The sequence below is a fragment of the Typopeltis vanoorti genome, chromosome 13 (genome assembly GCF_054136105.1).
Source record: "Typopeltis vanoorti isolate ZY-2024b chromosome 13, IOZ_Tvanoo_1.0, whole genome shotgun sequence".
Classification (NCBI taxonomy): domain Eukaryota; kingdom Metazoa; phylum Arthropoda; class Arachnida; order Uropygi; family Thelyphonidae; genus Typopeltis; species Typopeltis vanoorti.
The window spans coordinates 113,952,742-113,974,097 of NC_143561.1; the positions used below are offsets into that span (position 1 = coordinate 113,952,742).

Consider the following 21,356-nt stretch of genomic DNA (forward strand, 5'->3'; position numbering starts at 1 on the left):
ACAGAGTTAATGAGATCAGTAAGGAGAGAGGACTTCAGCTCAATCCTAGCAAGACAAAATGTATGGTTCTCAAAGGAAATACAGACAGGGAAGCTCCTGAGAAACAAGTGTATCTTAATGGAGAAAGAATTGAGGAAGTCAGCAAGTTTGAATACCTGGGATCCATTATTAATGTGAAGAATTGCTGTCCAGAAGATGATCGGTGATGGTTTTCCCCTTCAGTCATTTCCAACCCTAGGTCACTTTGTAGGCATTGCCCATCTCACCATGAACACAAAGTGTTCCTGGTGAGATTTTTACAGGGTAGTTTACCATTGCCCCCCCCCTCCAATTTTATCCAAGCTCAGGACCGGCATATGGCTGGGACATGTTCATGACTGAAATCCATGTGTGTTCATAGGGCTTGTGCTTGTTCTGGGGACGAAAAAACCAAGTTTCTGGGTGAAAAAAAAAAATCCTACCTCCGTATTGAGACCGGCTAACTCACCTTTCGTCGAAAGAGACCAGATAAAGGTTCCAAATGTCACTGATGGGAATCGAACCCAGGTCTTTCCGACCAAAGGGCTTCATCTCTACTGACCGAGCTATGAAGTCTCCAGAAGAAGATTGGAATGGCTAAAGCAAGAGTCAGAGCCGTGTTTAAAATCTGAAAGGATGGATGCAGCTGCTTTTGTGTATTGCAGAAGGCTGTTGAGAATATCATGTACTGAAAGGCAGACAAATGGATGGATGCTAGAAAGGATCCATAGAGCTTTAAGGCTCCTTAAGGATATTGACAGAAGAAAGTTGAAATATTTGACACATTGAAAAGATGGAAAGAGGACTTCTCAAAACAGTAATAGATGGTAAATTCCTAGAAAAAGAGGAAGGAGCAGACTGTCAATGAGATGGATCAATGGATGGTGTCTGGAGTAACTGATCTTCAGAGAGTTGAAGTCTCCTGAAAGCATACAGCAGGACCACATGGTGAGGACTGGTGTGGCACATCAAGAAGTATCTGAGTGGCCATACAGCATCTGTTGATGTCAATGAACAGATGGATCGGTGTGTTATTATAGATGTATCTAAGACAAAATAATTGAACCATTAAACCTAGAGATAGAGAATCCAGTTCTACTATAGCATTTTCTCAGTATTAATCTCCTCTCACATATCACTATTAGACTTCCTGTAGCCATGATTTGACAAAGTAAGCAGCAGTAGGAATATTTACACTTTAGTTGGTAAGTTTCAAGATGTGTTCTATTAGATTGCTCTGTCCATGGACCGGAGAATGTAATTGCAGTAATAAATTTAACGATACTGCTCTATCTAGTAGCCTCAGATTTTTGTTTTTTTAATTGCTATATGCTTAGGTGAAGGAGATTCTGTGTGTCTACTTATAATGTGTAGGAACCAATCAGTAACATTCCATGCCTCATTCATTTAAGAAGAGGAAATGAAGCAGTAGCCAAGCCTCTAGAGACCAAACTTATCATCTCACCAACTAGTTATGGTGAATTTTGAGTGCCATATTCATTAAAATTAGAAATTTCCTCTCAAATCCTGTAAATAATTTTTATGATAAACTAGTGTTGCAATAAAATAGCTGCTAAATTATTAATTCCTCCCAACATTCAAATATGCATTGTCTGATCTCTGTAATTATAATAGCTCCCTCTTTATTATATGTACTACTTGTGAAGCCATTGCTGAATAATTGTAAAATATTCTTAATGTGGTTTTCATTCTTAGGTAGAAAGTCAAGTGTATGCTGATTTTGAATTAGAGCATCTGTTGCTTGAAGGTGAGTTGATAATGACATCCTCATCTTTTTGTAATTATATAAGTTGTTCTATCATTGTTTTTTATTAATAAGTATTTAAATTAATTTTAATCAATCTAATTAAACACTTTTTTGTTTGTCATAAAACTAATTAGAAGAATGTTCTTTGTATCTACTTCAATTAATCCTCAGATATCAGAGGTGAAATACTCCATAACCAAAAACATAAACAGGGTTTTTTGTTTTCCCATAACTTTTTAAATTTGATCTTCACAGAAATTATCATCAAAAACTTAAATTTACTTTTCATGTATTTATTACCTTCCTAAATCATTAAGAGATGTTGACAAACAACTTAGACAAGAAAGAAATTTGATTTCATAGAAGACGAAACTTAAATAATATTTAAGCGAAAATTATAACAATAGCAATATCACTACATATAATAATAGCAAAACTCACATTAAGAGTGTGCATCATCCAAGCTGCAATATTTTTTGATGAAAGTAATCTGAATGTAACTGATTCAGCTCATTGGATCTGTAGCAGAATATATTCTAGAAATTTGATTGAAAATATATACTTTTAATTTAAAATTTTAAGTGAAGTTTTTTTTGGCCATCCTCAGTATAAACTACATTCAAAACTAATTACTGTAATCAAATAGAACTGGATTACAAAATTACAGAAAGATTACAGAATTACAAAAACAAGGATATGAATATTACAAGTATCAGAAGGGTATGGACTGTAATGCCATTAAAATGCAAAGTTGAAGTTCGGTTTCTTATAAGACTAAAGTAAATTTGAGACAATCATTCATTGTCTCAAATTCTGGAATTAGAGCTTCACAGCTTTTTTTATATACAATCTTTCAAATAAACAAATTTATGTAAAACATTAGTTTTCGAGTGGACCTTATGTATCAAAGAAATATTATGATGAACAAGACCAGATTTGTCTCACTTGTAATATATTATATAATCCTAATGTTTTTCTAAGTTGGCTATTGTCGATCTTTGCATCTTCCTTGATATTAGACAGCAAAAAAAAGGAACCAAGTAGATGCCTTGATTGAACAAAGAAAATAGTTGGTCTTTTGGATAGCCAGGAGGATTGATAGCTTCACAATCTCAGATGGAATAAGACTTGAAGATTTACATTATGTGGTAGCCTGTACAATTTTTTTCCTGATAAACCTTTGCTGCATGGAATAAAAACCAAGAATTTCCTCTTGTGTAGATGAAGGATGAAGAATAATTGTTTAATATCTTATCTGTGTGTTTGGAGTTAGAAACATTACAGAGAAATGTGTTTATTTAATATGCTAAATATTTTATAAAACTACTTCCATGGAGCATAGCATGTGCAATCAATGAACTAGAGTTCAGATAATGTATAACTCTTTATAAGAATAATGATGATTTGTAGTAGCATCAGTGTACCTTCCTGTGTTTGTTTTCTTCATATAGACTGAAAATTGTAAGTTATTTTCATGCCATCTTAGGATTAATAAATCTAAGAAATTGATGGCTATTATTCATTTCTATTTTGAGAGAAAACTTGATTCTTTTGGACACTGGAATGAAAACATTAGGTAGTAATTTCGTAACCTGGTATTAGATCTACAATCTGCTTATTGGAGACTGAAGTGGCTTGAAAAAGTTCATGTTATGTCTCTAGAGTAGATTTCTCAATTATGTAATCCTTAGTCCACTTGGTATGAATGTATTATAGATTTTATGGGTGAGATTCACATAAAAAAAAAAAAAACCTGTAGAAAAATTATACAGTTTTTCCATGTACCGTAAATCAACTATTCTTCTGATTGCAATCTATCAACTTTCCTGTGCTTTTCAAAAAGATTGCCTATTTCTTTGGTCTCATCTAGGCACAGGAGTGCTCCATTTCTCACTCTTGGTCTTGCATATTATAGACAACAGGCAAACCTCAACTTACGAAAATCATAATGTATTCTTGTAAATGTCTTTGTAAGGTATATATAAGTTGTATATAAGTTGAATTTGTTTTTTTTCTTAAGATATATTGTTACAATTTCAATGCATTTCTAAATAAATTACCTTAACACAAAGATAGTAAAAATGCATTATTCAAAAATAATTTATTCTAAGAAATTTTGAAAAAATATACTTTTTTCAAACTTTTTCATGTAGTACTATCATATATATATCCTCAGAGGGTGTGTAAAATATCATGATAGTACTACATGAAAAAGTTATATTATTAACTTCATGTCAACAAATTTCCTCCAAATTAATCTATTATCAGTAAAGATTCCAACGTTATTAGATCTTATATTTCCATCTTCTAAGGCACTTCTTATGGTATCAATCCACCGAGATCTTAGTCTTCCTCTGGGTCTTTTTCATGCCATACTGGCAAAGAACACTTATTTTGCCAGTATGGCATGAATTACATACCACCTAAGATTAGCTCCATTAACACATGCCTGAATGCTAACAATGTCAAGTTCCCTCCTAATATCTGTATTTTTAATATGATGCTGCTACTGACACCATCTGTTCACTGCCTAATCTTTCCCAGATGATCATATCTATGATCTCCACTCTTTGATCCATTTTTTAAATTTTAACCCGGTACTCAGATTCATAAGTTAAAATTGGATTGAAAACTGTCTTGTATATAGCTAGTTTAGTGTTTTGACTAATTTTTCTTTTACTCCATATAAATTTATTCAGTTGACTTCCTACCATACCAGTTTTGCAAATTCTGTTGTCTATTGCCATATTTTATTCACCAGCTTTACTACAAATTGTACCTAAATAGCTGAAATGTTTTATTTGTTCTGAACATTCTCCTTTCAGAATGCAGTCATTATTTTCTGTTTTATTTCTAGCTATATTCATCATTGCCGTTTTATTAATAATTGTCATTCCAAGTGTATTACAGTAGTTCTTCAGTTTAGTCAGGGAATCCTCCAGGCTTGTACTGAATTCATTTAGAAGTATAACACCATTTGCATGAAATAAAGAGCTTAGAACTAACATCTCTAATTAATTTTGATATCAGAGCTAATTCTCCTTTCCTTCATAATTAATACATATGGATGATTAATAATAGTGGGGATAATGCACATCCTTGTCTCACATCTCATTTTACATCAAACCATCTACTTGTATTTCTTTGAATTCTAGCTGCTGACTTACAACTCACATAAAGACTAATTATTGCTTGATATAATGTCCCATTTACATCATATAATTCTAGCATTCTGAAGATCTTTTCTTGGCCTTTTCCAGATTAACAAAACTTAAATACTGATCTTTGTTGTAATCTCGGGATTTCTCAACTATTTGTCTTAAAGTGAAGATCTGATCCTGACAACCTCTATTTTGCCTGATTCCAACTTGTTCTTCACTAAGCTTCCCTTCCATAACTTTTCTTAGCCGTTTCTCAGGTAACCTACCAGGAACACTCAGTAGGGAAATTCCTCTCTAATTCTCTCTTTCAGTGTTATTTCCATTTTTATAGTGATTGCTATAGCCATTGGAGAGGAAAATGTTGTGTATGTGTCGAGCTCAGTTGTAGGGGCAGTTCCACTGGAACAAAGATTATGGGCTCTCTTGATTAGAGTTTTAATAATGCAATATTGTTGATAGGGGTGGTGGTGGGAGAGTTTGTGAATGTATCTGCCTGTTTGCATAGGTTTTCTATATACAGCGAAGCAAAGTGTTACGTTAGGATGGCATGTAACTAAGGTGTCTTAGTTAGGAAGGGTAAATAATTGTTCTTTTCCTTTTCCATCGTAAACTGGATTCTTGGATGTAGGCTATTGAGGTGACTGAGGAAGGAATCTAATGTGTCTGGGCTATTGAGGTCAAATAGAGAACACATCATCTACATATCTTAGCCAGATAGAAGGTTTGAGAGGGGCTGAGTCTATGGCTCGTTTTTCAAAATTTTCCATATAAAAATTGGCAAGAGGGGTGAGAGAGGGGGGAACCCAGGTGGTTCCCTCTATCTGCTTGTAGATTTCGTTCTTCCAAGAAAAATAACCATAACTGATGGCAAAGGAAAAGAGATCTAAGATGTCAGAAGGAAAAACGTTTTCTAAGAGTGTTAAGGTATCAATTAAGGGAATACTGGTAAACAGTGAGGAGATGTCAAAGCTTACCAATATGTCTGTATTATTTTCTATTATGGTTTTAAAATGGGTAGAGTTTTTTATATAGGATGTGGAAAGTCCAGTGAGGGGGGGGGGGGAATCAGAGAGAGTTGGCCAGCTGTTTTGACAGTTTGTAGCAAGGTGCGTTAGTGGCATCTACTATAGGTCTTAGTGGGGAATTGGATTTGTGGATTTTTGGTAAACCATATATTCGGGGGGGGGGGGGGGGGAGAAAGGTTCGAGTTTTTTCGTAATGTCCAGAGGCCAGGAAGATACTTTAAGTAAGGTTTTTAACTTGTGTTTTTGTGGGGTCATGTTCTAGTGGGATGTAGGTAGAGCGATCTCGGAGGATAATCTCCATTTTTCGATTGTATTCCATGGCATTAAGAACAACTGTGGCCCTTATCCGCTCTGGTGATGACGATACTTTTTTCTTTCCGTAATTTCCTGAGAGTAGTGTGTTGGCCGGGCGATAAATTATTTTTTTTGAGGTGAAGACTGGGCGAGGATGTTGGCAACGCTAAGTCTGATGTTATTTGCTATCTCCGGCACTAAATCGTCAATCAACCAAATCTTAATAAATACGGTTACATTAAACTTCCTAACATTTGGGAAACATTTATCATCAGAGATCCCACCTTGCATTCCATGGCCACCTACAACCGCCCTTAGAGGGGTCTCCACCTAGATAGGACTTTAGAGTCACCCACGTGGTTGTGTGGTATTTGTGTGTATGTTACATTAGTTTTTTGTAATCCCTGAAGATGTCTCAGTGACTGAGACGAAATATAGGAAGTATTAAATTCTGTTTTAATCCTTTCTGAGTGCTGTATTTAATCCATTAACTCTCCAACATGATGTTTGTCTGATAATCATTTTCTTCTCTGCTGTTTAGATCTCCAACAGGGACCAACTTTTCCTTTTTCATTGTATCAATTGCTTTCTCTAATCCCCCAAAAAATTGCTCCACTTCTTCCTTAGTGGAACCTTTTATGGGACTATGGACACAAATAAGTCTCATTGTCCAATTCCTCATTCTGTTATTTGTCCACATCATTCTATTTGATATTGCCTGCTATACAAGATTATCCTCATTTTTTGTGTTGACTAATATAAAACATTCCTTCTTTTCCCTGGGGTTACTGCCCAAATATAACTGCTTGTATTTGTTGCTGCTTAGAACATTCTCACCTGTTTTTGTCATCTTTGTCTAATTATTCTACTAATTCCATTTCTTTTCTATTAATGCTTCTTATGTTGAAGGTGCCAGTCTTGAACTCTGTTGATGGTATGTTCCAGAATCGTAAGAATTTTTTTTTTTTTTTAACACGTTCGCTGCCAACTATGAGTATACTCGTAGTTGGTAAACCAGCTACACAAGCCAGCTATGAGTATACTCGTATGATGCTTACTGCCGGGAACGAGATTACTGTACTGATATTGAAGAAGTGAAAATGCTTGACTTGTGGAGCTAGCTTGAATTGTGGAGCTAGCATCAAAACTGTGTATTCTCATAGATAGTATATGCTCTGCACAAGCCAACTACGAGTATACTCGTATGATGCTTACCGCTGGCAATGAGATTACCGTACTGACCTTGAAGAAGTGAAATTGCTTGGTGTACGGGAACAGACTATGCCGAAATAGCGTGGCAGCGAACGTGTTAAAAAAAAAAACGGAGATCAACTCTCTGTTAACACTTATGCAATTTATGCAACTACGCTGAATTTGGCTGATCCTTAATTCAAATTGTTAAGCAGCATTCTGTATCTTTGACAGTGCTATTTAATTTTTTAGAAATAAGTACTTACTGAACATAAGTTACACTGCGAGTATAATGACAATTTTTTTGTTTGTCTTAATATTGCAGCAACTTAGAACCATTCACTTTATTAACACAACCCAGTTCAATTAAATGATTCACCATTTTCAGAATGCTTAATTATGTTCATTTTAATTTCTATTGATGTGAACACCTTTATGTGCACAAGTATCCATGGAGAGAAGACACAGAAAATAAGAAAAACTCATTCACTGCATTATTGTTGTTAGTCAATTAATCAACATGTGCAACTTAAATCAGCATGTCTTCATCTTGATTTAAGACAATAGTGTACAGATGATTTGAAATTGGAAGTGGCCACTTAGTTATAAGCAGTTTAAAAGAACAGTATATAAAAAAGTTTTCAAAAGAATTAAAGTTTGAGCAGCTTTTACAGATAAACTGTAGACTCAACTATGCAAATATTGTTGAAGAAAAAATTGAAACAGTTTGAACACAAGAACAAAAGCTCTGTAAAAAAAAATTGAGTGATTCATTTGGGGAGGCATGTGATGAAATTGTCATCAAGAACAGTAAAATGGTGGAAACCATGGTGGACACTAGAAGTTAAAGAAGTGGTCCTGGAAAAGTGGAAGCATATTTTGAAAGTTCCTAGCAAACAAGTTGGCAAATGCCCTAAAAGAATACAGAGAAAAATGTAAGAGTAGCTAAACAGAAATCATAGGAAGACTTCAGTGAGAATCTTCTTCCTAACATGGAATTTAGGCCAGATGGCCTGTTTCTGGTCTCATGCCATTTCTTTCTTGGTCTTCCGATTCTTCTTTTTCCTCTTATTTTATATCTGTATAACATTTTTTGGTAGTCTTCTGTTGTCCATTCAATTTAAATGTTCTATCCATTTTTCTTTGTACTGTCTTATGTACGAATTAATTGGTTTTATATTCAGGGATTGTAAAATTTCTTCATTTGTTTATGGTCCCACTTAGTATATCCAGCTGTTTTTCTGAGAAATTTCATTTCTGCTGTTTGAATTTGTTTGTCATCTTTCCTTTTTATGGTCTATGTTTCACTTCCACATAGTACAGTTGGTTTTGACAAGACAATATAGTCTGATTCTAGTGTGTTTTTGTACTAGGGATGGATTAAATATATTATTTATTATGTCATTTACTTTGACAAAGTTTGATATTTTAGTGTCTGTCTTTTTCTTCATATGATAAATCACATCCCAAGTATTTGAAAATATTTAATTGTTCTAATATTAAGATAATCAAGGTAATTTTACTTCTTATTGGATTTTTTCCTTTGAATGCCATTTTTTTTTCTTTAGATATTGTCATATTATATTGTTTTGAGATATCATTTAATGATTTTAATAATCTTTGTAAATCATCTTCTGATGTAACTAATACTATTTGATCATCTGCAAATAGTAGTGTATCCACCTACATTTGTGGGATTATTTCTATACCAAATTGGTTATACTGTTTCCAGATTGTTATAATTTTATTTATATATTGAAAAGCAGAGGTGAGAGGGTATATCCTTGTTGTATTTCTCTTGATATATCTTTCCATTCTGAGATGTATGCTAATTTAACTGCTATTTTATTTCCTGTATATATTTCTTGAATGGATTGTAAAAGATGGTTTGTTATATTTAAATCGGTTAATATTTTAAACAAATTTTGTCAAAGGCTTTTTCATAATCAATAAAGGCCATGTGTGTTTCTTTTTGAAATTCTCTTCTCTTTTCTATTAATAATTTTTGAGTGAAAATCGGATCTATGCAGGATCGGCCTTTTCGGAAACCATTTTGTTCTTCTAGTAGTTTGTCCTCTACAATACTGTTTAGTTTCTCTTTTAATATTTCTATGTTTATGTTATATCCTGTATTCAGCAGACTAATTCCCCTATAGTTATTGCAATCATCTTTATTTTCTTTTTTATAGATTGGGATAACCTAGTGCTTTTTTTCAAGAGTTTTTCCTTACATCCAAACCATATAAAAAATTTCATAAGTCTTTCATTAACTTTTTCACCCGTATTTTTGTATAGTTCCATTCTCCTGGTGTTTTCTTATTTTTCATCGTCTTTATTGTATTTTTGAGTTCTAACATTGTGATATTTTCTGTTAGGTCATTCTTTGTTTTATAAAATTTAATTTCATTGTTCTCATCTGTCCAGAGATTTTGGAAATAGGCTACCCATTTTTTTTAAATCTACTGTTTGTATTTTTATCTTTTCTTTTATTTCTTTGCTCATTTCTTTGCTCATGTATTTTATTACTTTATAAGTTTGGGGTTGTGGCTTAAATATATCCTTTTCTAGTTCTGTTACGAAATTTTTCCATCTCTCTCTCTCTCTCTCTATGTTTTTTTATTATATTATTTTTATTATATATTTTTTATTATATTTTCTATTTCTTTGTTCCAGTGTCGTAGTCTTCTTTTTCTAATCCATTTGCACTTTGTTCCTAAGCTTTCTGTTGCTGCTTTTGTGAAAATTTGTTTCAAATTTTCCCATTCCTCTTCTGTGTCACTTCATTCATATGTAGTTTCTGTTTTTAAGTTAGTGCATTTTTGATATTGTTGTCTAACATGGGGATCCTGTAGTGTAGAAATTTTGTATTTCCTTGTTTCTCTTGATATATCTTTCCATTCTGAGATGTTTTCTAATTTAACCGCTGTTTTATTTCCTGTATATATTTCTTGAATGGATTGTAAAAGTGGGTTTGGTAAGAACTCACTTGATAACAATTTTCAACTTTATTTATTTTTAGCCACTTTAAATCGAATTTTTGCTGATACCATATAATTATCAGAGTTTAATTCAAAGCTTCAATATGCTATTAGGTCTAAAATTAACTCTGCTAATTTAAAATTTGCGATAATGGAGTCAATTACTGATTTGATTCTCTGGATGACCAAGTATATTTATGTATTTCCTTGTTTTTAAAAACTGAATTCATTATTCTCGTATTATTATAAATGACAAAATCTCGCAGTCTGTGACCATTTTGATTACATGTATCTTTGCCAAATTTACCTATGTTTGTTTTATATTATTTGTTTCCTATTCTTGCATTTAAATCTCCTGCTAGTAGTAAATAGTCAGTTTTGTTTGTTTTATCTATGGCATTCTGTAATTCTTTATAAAATATATTACTGTCTTCTTCTTTTCCCTCTTCTGGTGCATATGCAACAATTATTGTTATGTGAGCTCTTAATGTCTTGAGTGTAATTTCTATTAGTCTTTTGTTCAAATAGTTAGAATATACAATACTGTTCTTTAGAAATTCATCATCATCATCAAATTCCTGCCATGTACCCTCAAGGGGTGTACAGGATATGACAGTACTACATGAAAAAATTACATCATTACTAACTTCCTATCTACAATTTTCCTCCAAATCAGTCTGTTACTTGTCAAGACTCCAACATTATCAGATCTTATATTTCTATCATCTGAGGCACTTTGTACCTTATCAATCCACCTATATCTTGGTCTTCCTCTGGGTCATTTTGCTGCCAACCTGGCAGAGAACACTTGTTTTGCTAATCTTTCCTCACCCATTCTATTTAAGTGACCATACCACCTGAGATTAGCTCTGCTAACGCATTCCTGGATGCTGACAATGTCACGTTCTTTCCTAATATCCTCATTTTTAATATGATATTGCCATTGATGCCATCTGTTCATGCCTCTAATCTTTCTCAGGACTCTCATATCTGCGGTCTCTAGTCTTTGGTCAAGTGTTTTACTTCTGACCCAGCTCTCAGATCCATAAGTTAAAACTGGTTTGAACACTGTCTTGTATACAGCTAATTTAGTGTTCCGACTAATTTCTTTCTTATTCCTTATGAATTTATTCAATTGGCTTCCCATCATACCAGCTTTGCTGATTCTGTTGTCAATTTCTATATTTAATTTACCATCTTCAGTAAAAATCGTGCCTAAGTAGCTGAAATGTTTTACTTGTTCCACAGGTTCTCCATTCACAACACAGCTGACATTTTCAATGATTCTGCCTATTTTCATTGTCTTTGTCTTTTTATTGCTGACCTTCATACCATATCTATTACAACAGCTATTCAATTCAGTCAGAGAATCTTGCAGACTTGTAGCGGATTTATTTAGAAGTATAACATCATCCGTATAAAGCAAAGAGCTGACATTAACATCTCCAATTTTGATATCAGGTTTAATACCACATTCTTTCATAATGTGATCCATATAGATAATGAATAACAGAGGGGATAATGTACATCCTTGTCTCACACCAGATTTAACATTAAACCATCTTCCTGTACTTCCTTCAATTCTAACTGCTGACTTACAACTCAAATAAAGACTAAGTATTGCTTGATATAATGCCCCATTGACACCATATAACTGCAGCGTATTGAATAGCTTCTCTCTTGGCACCTTGTCATATGCCTTTTCCAAATCGACAAAACTTAAATACAGATCTTTGTTATATTCCCATGCTTTCTCGACTATTTGTCGTAAAGTGAAGATCTGATCCTGACAGCCTCTATTTGTCCTGAATCCAGCTTGTTCTTCACCAAGCTTTTCTTCCACAATTCTTCTCAACCGTTTCTCAAGTATACTTGCATAGATCTTGCCAGGAACACTCAGTAGGGAAATACCTCTGTAATTCTCACATTCAGTTTTATTTCCCTTTTTATATATGGGTACTATGAGAGCTTTACTCCAATCATCAGGAATTCGTCCCTCTGTCCAGGCTTTCTGAACTATGCAGTGCAGCCACTGTAAGACTTTTATGCCACCATACTTCAGCATTTCTGGTCGAATATCATCTACTCCTGCTGCCTTTCCACATTTCAAGCCTTTGATGGCTTTTTCTACTTCAAGTATGGATATGTATTCCTGACTGCATGCCTGGTCAGTGTTTTTTACCACTGTGCTGTCATCACTGCTTGTTTCAATTAGCAGTTTTTCAAAGTAATTACTCCATACTTCAAGGATATCTTTTTCTCCTGTTTTCATGTCACCTTTATCATCTCTAACTCCTTTTACAGCACTCTTTCCTCCATTCCTAAGCTTCTTCAACAACCTCCAGAATATTTTGCCACCTTCTTGATATTTATTTTCTATATTCTTGCCAAAGTCTCCCATGACTTTTGTTTAGCTAGTTTTACACAGTGTTTAGCTTTCTTACATTTGTCTCTGTATTCTGTAAGAGCAAAAGCTGACTTATTTGCCAGGAACTTTTGATATGCTTTCTTCTTTTCCTTCACTGCCTCTTTAACTTCCTGTGTCCACCATGGAGTTCTGATTTTTCTATCCTTGCAGACAACCTGACCACATGCCTCTCTGGCTGAATCAATCAGTGTTTTCTTCAGAACTTGCCACTGAATCTCCAAGGTTTGGTTCCTGTTCTCAAACTCTTTCATTTTTTCTTCAATAATCTTTGTATATTTTAGTCTACAGTTCACATCTGAGAGCTGCTCAACTTTTATTCGCTTTAAAACTTTCTTACATGTTATTCTTTTCAATATGAAATTCAATTTTATCCTGCTCAAGACTAAATAGTGATCGGTTCCAATTTCAAATCCTCTGTACACTCTGGTGTCCTGCACCAGGGAGAAAACATCACTATCAACAATAACATAGTCAATGAGACTTTTCTTATTTCTAGCCTCTTCTCTCCATGTGAATTTGTGCACATTTTTATGTTGGAACATGGTGTTAGTAATAACCAGTCCATGTCCTGAGCAGAAATCCAACAGATATTTGCCATTATTATTAGCTTTGCTCTTTTCTCCAAATTTTCCCAAAACATTTTTGTATGTCTCACAATCATTTCCTACTATGCTATTTAGATCCCCAACAAGTACCAACTTTTCCTTTTTCATTGTGTCAGTTGCTTTTTCTAAAGCCTCAAAAAATTCCTCCACTTCTACCTTAGTAGAACCTTCTGTGGGACCATAGGCACAAATAAGTCTCATTGTCCAGTTCCCCATTCTCATATTTGCCCACATTACTCTACTTGAGACTGACTGCCATTCAAGAAGATTAGCCTCGTATTTTGTGTTGAATACTATGGCTACTCCTTCTTTTCCTTGATTGTCATTGCCTGAATATAACATTTTGTATTTATTGCTCAGAAAGATCTTTAGAAATTTACGTACCATAATCATTCTACCTGCTTTTGCTCTTTCTTCTTTTTTTACCCCACTGTAGATTTGTATATTGTTTTTGTTTTTTGTACCTTTTTGTTTTTTCTTTGTTTCTGTTACTATACATATCTTTATGTTAGCTTGGTTTAGTTGATTATCTCTTTGTATGCAATGCTTTTCACATTCTATGTTGCAGTCTTCATTATGCGTTCCTTTTTCCAATTTCGTTAACCTTTTCCTGAATTGTGGTCTTTTCCCTGATAATCTGTTCAGTTTTTGAAAGTATATTGAAATTCCCCAGGGCAGGTTACTAGCCTGTCGCTGGGTAAATCCAGTGATAAGGCTGCTACCTAATGCCTCTGGGGCAGATCTAACAGCATTTAGTCTTTTAGGATGTTAGGGTTATACCATCCATACTCGGTCACCAGTGCCTCGTTTGTACTTTTAGAACAGGATGGACAACAAAAAGGTGAGGTTGGCAATTAGGTGGGAGGGGCTATGTATTGCACTTCACCACCCCTTCCATCCCACTTCAGTGAGAATATAAATATCAGGAAGGTGGAAAAGTGTTCTTTAGGCTATTAAGAAAGCTTAGAAATGAAGAAAGAAATGTAATAAAAAGAACCAAAGATGACACAAAAAGTGAAGATAAGAATATCCTGGAGTAATTACTTTGAAAGTCTGTTAAATGAAACAACCAGTGACAGAACTGTAGTAAAATTTTAAAGAGAAATGCAAACAGGAGTACATATTAATACTTAAGATAGAGAAAGCCATCAAAAACTTGAAATGTGGAAGGGCTGCTGGAGTAGATAATATTTGTTCAGAAATGCTTAAACATGGAGGCATAAAACTTTTGCATGGCTACACTGCGTAATTCAGAGGGCCTGGTCAGAAAGTCAAATTCCAGATGATCGCAGTAGAGATCTCATAGTCCCCATGTGTAAATAAGGGAATAAAGCTGTGAGAATTACAGAGGAATTTCTCTACTTAGTGTCCCATGTAAGATTTATGCAAGCATACTAGAAAAGTGGTTGAAAAAAGTAGTGGAAGAAAAACCTGTCGAAGAACAAGTTGGGTTCGGGCCAAATAGGAAGTGTCTGTTGGACACTTCTTAACACTACAACTTATGTGGCAGAAGGTGATAAAATCAAAGGCACTTCTCTAGCAGTAAACAAAGAACAGACACAAAGATATACTCTTCACAAACTTTATCTAACTAAACTGCTAAAATGATTGAGTATATATCCCCGAATGATTGCACAGCATGTGCATTAGCACCCAGGATTCAGAGAGGTCATCAGTGATGGTTTGGTGTGTGTGTATGGGGGACATATCAGAGGAGTTGCCGTGCCGTGCCTTGGGTAGGAGGCACCCTTGTGCAAAACTTCTTTCAGTGCCCCCATAAAATAAGTTTCCATGAAAAATGTTTGCGAAAAATTTTACTTTGTTAAAAGTACAAAACAGTTTATACGCATACATAAAAATAAATTTTATTTAACAGTAGTAGAACATTGTAATCACTGAAATTCATTAATAAGGAACGTTTAATAATAAAAATTTTCAAAAATATTTATTCGTTAATATATAAATACAACAGAATGTGTGTGTGTGTGTGTGTGTGTGTGTGTGTGTGTGTGTGTGTGTGTGTGTGTGTGTGTGTGTGTGTGTGTGTGTGTGAAAACAAAAATTACTTTTATTTTAATATAAAAAGAAATATTACATAACAAAGATAATTTTGAGATATCCTTTTAATTATATAACAATTAGGATAAATGTAGATTTATTTTACATATTTATCCGTCTTGCTTTAGCTGCCACAAAATTTTTAATAATATCTTTAATGTCTAATTAATCCATAATATTATTTTCAATTAATATAATTGATAAATCCGTTAGATGCTCTCCAAACATTGTTGACCGCAAATAATTTTTTATTAGTTTCAGTTTTGAAAAACTTCTTTCCCCTGATGCTACGGATATTGTTAAATAAATACGCATTACAATCGCAGTATTCGGAAATGTGCCAGTTAATTTATAATATATATATATATATAATTATGTATATCTTATAAATTAACTCTTTTTTAATAAAACATTGCAAAGTTTTTAATTCCTCAAATAAAGTCATACCATCAATATCGCAATTGTCGGAATCTTGATTGTTGCTCAGTTTTAAGTGCAAATCTTGACAATGTTTCATTAAATCTTCATTGCTCCAATCTTTTAATTTGCTAATGTCTTGTATAACTTTAAAGTCCTTGCTATGTTGTTTTAAGAATAATGAATCTTTCCGTGACTTAAGTTATTGTGGTGTCTAAAATCGCGAAGAAAAAATTTATTTTAAAATTTTGTTTAGGATCATGCGTTGTCTCATCTGATGCTTCGTAACCAAACATTTTTGTTTTTGTTCTTTTGCGAATGTCTGGAAAAAATAGGATCAATAATAAGATCGTTTACCACTTCTTTTGCATCGTTTACCACTTCTTTACCACTTCTTCTAATAATATATTCAAAAGATTGATCTGTTCGGCGAGTATTTAATTCTTGTATAACATAATCAACATTTTCTGTGATTTTTCCTATATCAAATGTCAGATTCTGCATTATTTTGCTTGCAATATTTACGAGACTTAAGATTTTGTGCCAAACATGAACAGAGCAAATAAATGTAAACAAATAAATCTTTAAAATTAAGTTGTCTGCCTGAACTATAGAATCGATATCTTTAGTTTCATATTCCATAATATCAAAAAGAGCCTGGTAAATTTCCTTGCTATTATTTTTAAGTGGCTTTATTGCTTCTACTCTACTTTCCCACCTAGTAGCAGAAAGTGGTTTCAAATTTAAAACACGAATATGGTTTTTCACAGGATATCTTAGCTGCATCATTAACTACCAAATATAATGAATGAGCAGCACATGGAATAAAAAAAAGCCCTTGAATTTATTTCAAGGATTTTTTCTGCAGTCCATTGTGTTTGCCTCTCATATTTGAACCGTTATCATAAGTTTAGCCGCATAAATCCGAAATGTTCATATTCAATAATTTTAAATAATTTTTTGTAAATTGAAATAGTCCTTGCCCAGTGGTATATTCTACAGATTGAAAACCTAAGATAAGGTTCATGAATTTCTGCTATATTTGTATCTTTATTTTGATTAACAAATCTAATAACAATGGATAATTGTTCTGTGTAGCTTATATCCAGAGCAGTGTCAAGAATTAATTAATAATATTTCGCCTCTTTAACCATTTCTAAAATTTTTTGTTTTATAGCTTCAGAAATTATACGGATGATTTCATTTTGTATTTTATCACCTAAATAATAAGCAATGTTTCTTTTTTGTGATGTTTCGATGCGATGCAAGTGTTCTGCCATTATCAACTCAAATTTAGAGACAGTTTCTACTGACTTAAAAAAATTGCCGTTATCATTTTCAAAAAGTTTTTGTGAAGAACCTCTAAAAGCTATATACTGTCTTGATAAATATTATATTATGTAGATTAACTGTTCTATAACAGATTGCCAATATTTTTTCTCAGTTTCATATAATCTGTTGTGTGCAATCAATAATGCATTTCTTAATCAACGACATTTTAAGTTTGCTGTATTCTGAACAGTTTTTAATGGGTACGGAACTTGTCTCGTGTATTTTTAGTATATGACTGAAATGTTGTCAATCGTTACAACCATATTCGTTGGTAAGTTGGGAATTTTGACTACAAAATATTTTGCAATAATAACAGAAAACCGAATTTCGTGATTCTAAATAAACTAAATAACTTCGTAAAAGGTTTTCTCTGTTTGCTAAAGTTCGATTATATTATGAATTGGAAAACTTGCAGCCAGATTCATCTTTGGGAAATTCTTTATTAACTACTTGACGCAGGCAATGCTCAAATAAGCAATATCTAACTTTGGTAGTTATATAATTAGGCCAAGTACCTTCATAGTTATCTTGTAGAGCTACATGGAGTACTTGCTTCATCAGAACTTTCTGTTCTTCGTTTTTTATGTGGTCCTGAAGTTAAAAATTTATTCAGCAATCCAGCCAATTTATGTTCTAGTTGTACTCGTTGCAATTGTCTTTTCCTGTTTTGTGCACCAGATTACTTCTTTGGCTTTTTTTTCTGACATCTAGTGGTTAACACACGTGGTTAGACTTTAAAATAAGAAGAGCGTTAAAAGTTGTCCTCCAAAATAAATAATAATTTCTGAAATTTTCCCTTAAACTTATTTTTTTAACCCCTTAACCAACTATTTTTAAGGTGAATGGCCCAAGACTACTTTTTTTTATTACAGAATTTAATTTTTCAGATGTTTTGAATAATAAATATGCTTACATTTTAGGTATTTTTTGAAAATTAACATGTAGAGATATTAGCCACTGATTGATTTTTCAGTGATATTTATTTAATATTTTTTACATTCTTGTAATTGTTTAATAATTAAGAAATTTCTAGAATGTTAAAATTATTTATTAAAGAAATTAGTAAAAGGATCCCAATGTCTTCCAACAAGAACAAATATATAAATAAATCTCTTATTGAAAATTATTTATTTATATTCTAGATGTCTACCCAACATAAAATAAAAATCTTTTGTTTTCAAAATAAGATAATTAACTAAAATTATCATATTTAACTGATTTTCAAACTTAGCAAAAAATATAATAGACGTACTTACTTTACGTAAATAATAATCCAAATTCACAAAAAATTTACTAAACAATAATAAATATTTTATAAAACAAAAGGCAACTGTACAGTAACACTGTAATGCACAAAATGAAATGATGCAAAAATACACCAAAAAAGTATCAAGAAAGGGCTAGTTGCAGTATGTGTAAACAAATTTAGATCATCTAAAAAGTTTTATAGCTCTTAAATAACCTATGTTTATTAATTTAATTCGAGCCACATCAGCCTGATGTGCCAATAGTCTACCCCGCATACATACGGGATTTTTAGCTATGGTTCCTCAGCTGATTAATATGTTTATAATTTATAAATATTATCTTTAAAATTTTATTTGTCTATCAAAAATCCAAAAAAGTACACAAATAAAATCAAATTCAAAAATTGTCCAAATTCGCTTAAACACAGAATATACAGTACACTCAATATGTTTCACATTCAAAATTGAAATGACACTGAAAAAAGTAAGAAGTGCATATTTGGATAGATGCTATTTCGTCTATCCAAATTCGAAGTGGAATTTAAGAAAACGAACAGCGTAATATACACCTATGTTTCAGACTAAATATTTGGATAGATCTGTGTTTCTGAAACTTCAGATATCTGTGTTACCCTTTTTTAATTTTCATTATTACCAAGTACCTTTTCAAAATACGCTTATCAAAATAATAATAATAATAAACAAAAATATATTTCATTGTAAATGTCTGTTTTATTTGAATTTAGATGTATATTTAAACAAAAAAAATGATATATTTTTAATAGAACAAAATTTATAAAGATACTATACATTTTTACTTAATATAAATAATTTATCATCAATGAGAGGAGTGAAATTGCTTATTTCTATATCTGCTATATTGCTCTCTTTTGTGTGTTTTATAAATCCAGTCTTTAACCAATAATCCATACTTAACAATTTGAAAGCTAAAAAAATTACCGTATTTACTCGGCTATAACGCACTTTTTTCCCAAAATTTAAGCCAAAAAGTTGTGCTGCGAGATATGTGGGGGTTTTTGGAAACTAAAGTTTTCAGAAAAAAACTGAAAATGGGTATGACTTGCCAAGAAGCTTCTATTCTCCATCACTTCTTATGTCCTCAAGAACAGTTTCCTTGTGTGCAATCAAAGTTATCTACCCAAATAGAGTCATTTTCTTTCCCATTATATCAAGCAAAAATTACCAGTAATTTAAGACTTGTGATACGTATTGAACAATCCTTGACAAATTACTAATGAGAAGTGAAAGAAGTGTGCAATTGTAGGCCAGTAGAGAAAGAGCAACTATTAAGAATTGCATATGATTGGTGTGGTATTAACAAAAGATCGTGCGACCCAAACAAAACAAGCTGACAATTGAATTGAAATGCTAATTCTCTTAAACCGATTTCCATGATATCCGAGATGCATTCACTATATATTTCTTAGTTTTAACACATTCATGACGGAGTAGTGTCAAGCAAAACCATATGTTGCACCTGCAACATGTGGTTGGCTCCAACCTATACAGCAGTTTCTGTTGGAGGGGAGATGTGAGTATTAGTTAGTGTTTATATATTCCCAGTTGTCTCTAATTGCACTATTTGTTGAGAAATATGTTACACAGTCTGCAATTGTCTGTGAACCTTATTCATTGACATGATAAAACTAATTGTTTTTCGTTTTCCTGCAGTATAGTTGCTGTTGTGGAAGGCGTATTGTTTACTGCAGGGAGCAATAACTCGCTCCCTGCAGTAAACAATATTTTCTGCTCCCTGCAGAAAATATATATATATATAGACTATAACAGTTTATGAAATTCACATTGTATGATACTTTATGGGTTGTTTCCTTAAGTATCTAATAAGTGGGTTCTAAAATGTTTAGTTTTAGTATGTATGACTAATTTTTTTATTAATAAAATATAAGAAGCACATATTTAACTATCAATGGGAACTGGCGCCTTTTTTATTTGTTAAACTAAACGCTGTATTTTTGTAAAATATCTTGTTGCCATAATACGGCTGAACGAGCGCCCTTATTAAGCAGCGCCTTGAGGCAGGCTGCCTCTATGCTACACCCTGTCAATGGTACTGGGCAAAGCACAGCATAAGAATGAATTCACGGTCTGTCTTAAACTAACAATTTCCACTAAAAATATAATAAACAATCGAGAATATATATACAATTTTCGCTGAGTCGATGCTTTTATGTGAAATAAAATCTGTGGTAATATTAACGTTTCACTTCAAACAAATTATGATAAAACTGGTAATGTATTAAGTTAAAACTGTTGTTAGTTTATTAAGAATTCATAACAATTTGACTGATTTAAAATTTCATTTTTATTGCATTAACTATAATTTGTAATTGTGTAATTTATATAGTATGATATAATTCAAGAATAAGAAAATTTATATATATATATTGTTTATTTCCCATGGTGAAATGGCGCCCCTATCTTCAAGCGCCCTTGTGCGGCGCACAACTGCACAGCGCGGCCCTGTATCCAAGTTGCATTTTTGTGAGAAAGGGGTCATGACCTCTGCCAAAGTGTATCAAGACACCATACTTGATCATGTGGTACAGTCCCTAAACAACACCTTGTTACACAGGCAGTTGGCCCTCCAACAGGACTCAGTTCCTGCACACAAGATGAGGACCACACAACAGTAGTTGGAGACAAATGTATCTGACCACATATCGCCATCTGGAAGTCCTGATATGAATCCTTTGAAGTGTTCAAATTATGGACAGACCTTGAGAGAAATAGCCTGCAAGAAGAGACACCCCAGCATCACAAGCCTAAACTTGGACTTGAACGAGCAGTGGTAG

At 33.0% G+C, this 21,356-nt stretch overlaps 1 protein-coding gene across 4 annotated transcripts in view; it reads left to right on the top strand.

Annotated features, from left to right (window-relative positions):
- Positions 1-21,356, top strand: part of Uggt (UDP-glucose-glycoprotein glucosyltransferase) — an 835,069-nt gene that overhangs the window by 501,528 nt on the left and 312,185 nt on the right. For all 4 annotated transcript variants that reach the window (XM_090403047.1, XM_090403050.1, XM_090403049.1 and 1 more), the window contains exon 28: positions 1,735-1,786. In XM_090403047.1, coding sequence (XP_090259173.1) covers positions 1,735-1,786 — 52 coding nt within the window. The remainder of the gene's footprint in view (positions 1-1,734; positions 1,787-21,356) is intronic.